Below are 2,461 nucleotides of genomic sequence, written 5' to 3'. Positions count from 1 at the left end.
AGCAGCTTAAGGCTTCTGCTTACAATGAGAGCAGACCTGGTCAGGTGGCAGTCTAGTGCCAGTCCAATTGCCACAGAAAATTAACTGCACTGTGGAGGTGTCTCTCTAGCCTCTTGCCTCACTCCTAATTTTTCTCGTCAACTCCTAGTGAAGGCCCATGGAAAAGAGGCTGCATGGTTGGGCACGGTGGCTCATACCTGGAATCCCAGCACTTTCAGAGGCGGGGCTGGTGGATCACTTGAGATCAGGAGTTCGAGACCAGCCTGGCCAACATGGTGAAACCATGTCTCTACTAAAAATGCAAAATTAGCTGGGTGTGGTGGCAGACACCTGTAATCCCAGCTACTCAAGAGGCTGAGGCAGGAGAATCGCTTGAACCCAGGAGAAAGAGGTTTTAATGAGCTGATTTCATACCATTGCACTTAAGCCTGGGCAATAGAGTGAGACTCCATCTAAAAAAAAAAAAAACACACACACACAAGAGGCTGTGAGTCAGTGTGAACTCCATCTAACACACCATTCTCACTGTATCTCCAACACTATAAAATTTTGGCTGATTTGAGTCTTACCGCATGTACAGCAGATATCTCTTCTGCCTGGACATGGTGCAAGGTGACTTTGTCTACTGTCCCCATCTCTCTATAGTGGGAATCTGTCCTCCTTGGAATTTGATTTCTAGCTTGCCTCGCAAACACAGCTCTCTGTTAAGTTCACGACAAGTAATGATGCTGTAGTTTTTCTGTTTTTATTGTTTTTGTTTCTGTTTTTGTTTTTCTCATTGTTAGGATGCAGTGTGCGGTGCTGCTGCTTTTTTACATTCTGCGCAGGAGCAAATCCTTGCCGGGATGATTGCAAGATGCACTCACTTGGGCCTATCAAATACACTTGGTCCTCCTCCGATCCATTAACCACACTCTATCCAGAGGATAAAAGTCCAGTTTGATCATGGTGTACCTTGTTTGATCTTTTTGGTGACTTCCTTTCACTCTTAGGACAACTAAATTCCTTTATGTGGCCTAGACTTATACCTGCATACCTCTTATACCTTAGTACTCCACTTTGTACTCTGAAAAATAGCCTTTTTTGTTGTTGTTGTTTTGTTTTGTTTTGTTTTTTGAGACAGAGTTTCGCTCTTGTTGCCCAGGCTGGAGTGCAGTGGCGTGATCTCAGCTCAACTCAACCTCTGCCTACCGGGTTCAAGGGATTCTCCTGCCTCTGCCTCCCGAGTACGTGGGATTACAGGCATGCACCACCATGTCCAGCTATTTTTGTATCTTTAGTAGAGACGGGATTTCTCCATGTTGATCAGGCTGGTCTTGAAATCCCGACCTCAGCTGATCCACCCACCTCGGCCTCCCAAAGTGCTGGAATTATAGGCATGAGCCACCACGCCTGGCCTTTTTTTTTTTTTTTTCTTTTTTGAGACAGGGTCTTACTCTGTTGCTCAGGCTGGAGCGCAATGGTGCAATCACAGGTCACTGCAGCCTTGACATTCTGGGATCAAGTGATCCTCCCAGCTCAGCCTCCCGAGTAGCTGGAACTACAAGTACCTGATACCACACCTGGCTAATTTTTTTATGTAGTAGAAATGGGGTCTTGCTGTGTTGCCCAGGCTGGTCTCAAACTCCTGGCCTTAAGCGATCCTCCTGCCTTGGCCTCCCAAAGTGCTGAGATTACAGCGTGAGCCATCACACCTGACCTAGCCATTAATTTGTCATCTTTCTCTTCCCTCTCTCCCTGCTGGCTCTTTGCCCTTTGACTGGTTCTTTTCTATTCATTCAGGTTTCAGATCCTCTCCCCTTCCCCAGGAGACCTGCCTTGATCCTATCCCCACCTTCACCCTCCTGCCAAGAGTTCTCCATCCCCTGGACTTTGTAGCACCTTCCCTCTCTCTCTAGCTGAATGATTGTTTCCGTAATGTTTGTCTCCCAGCCAGTCTCTCAGCTGCAGGAGGGAAGGGACTGTGTTTGTTTCTCCATGTGCCCCTAGTGTCTAGCGCAGCACTGAGCCTCTGACTCAATAAACATGTTTGCTGCTGTTGTGAGGTTCTGTGCAGAGCAACCCTCTGCTGGGTCAACGAGAACTGACAGTTACCAAAGAGGTCTTTGTTTCTGATGACAGTTTAAAGGACTGGCTCCACCAGCCTTACCTTGAGTTGAACTGTGTGCCCCAGTGCCATCCTGCTGCCACTTATCACATCCTAGAAGTTAGATATTGGAAATTAGTCTCCACACTGAGTCTCAGGCAGGCTTTGACAGGTAGAAGTGCCATTGGTGAAAAATGTTTTACACTGCTAGAAGTAGCCAAAGAAAGGAAGTGAACCCACCCCAAGTTTCATTGACATTAGGAACAGGAAAAGATTCTGGTATATTGATTTCAAACTATTACTAACCAGCTCTTTTATGTTTACAGCTCTAACATACCATCTAAGGCTGTTCTTTCTTGTAACTTAACATGTTTT

General features: G+C 46.4%; 1 protein-coding gene across 1 annotated transcript in view; it reads left to right on the top strand.

Moving 5' to 3' along the window:
* Positions 1-2,461, top strand: part of OLAH (oleoyl-ACP hydrolase) — an 85,582-nt gene that overhangs the window by 82,178 nt on the left and 943 nt on the right. Inside the window, exon 6 of the mRNA XM_011968150.1 lies at positions 2,057-2,258. Coding sequence (XP_011823540.1) covers positions 2,057-2,258 — 202 coding nt within the window. The remainder of the gene's footprint in view (positions 1-2,056; positions 2,259-2,461) is intronic.

The sequence above is a fragment of the Mandrillus leucophaeus genome, unplaced genomic scaffold (genome assembly GCF_000951045.1).
Source record: "Mandrillus leucophaeus isolate KB7577 unplaced genomic scaffold, Mleu.le_1.0 Scaffold83, whole genome shotgun sequence".
Lineage (NCBI taxonomy): Eukaryota > Metazoa > Chordata > Mammalia > Primates > Cercopithecidae > Mandrillus > Mandrillus leucophaeus.
Note: the sequence above shows the minus strand (reverse complement) of the source record. Positions and strands in the feature narration are given on the sequence as shown.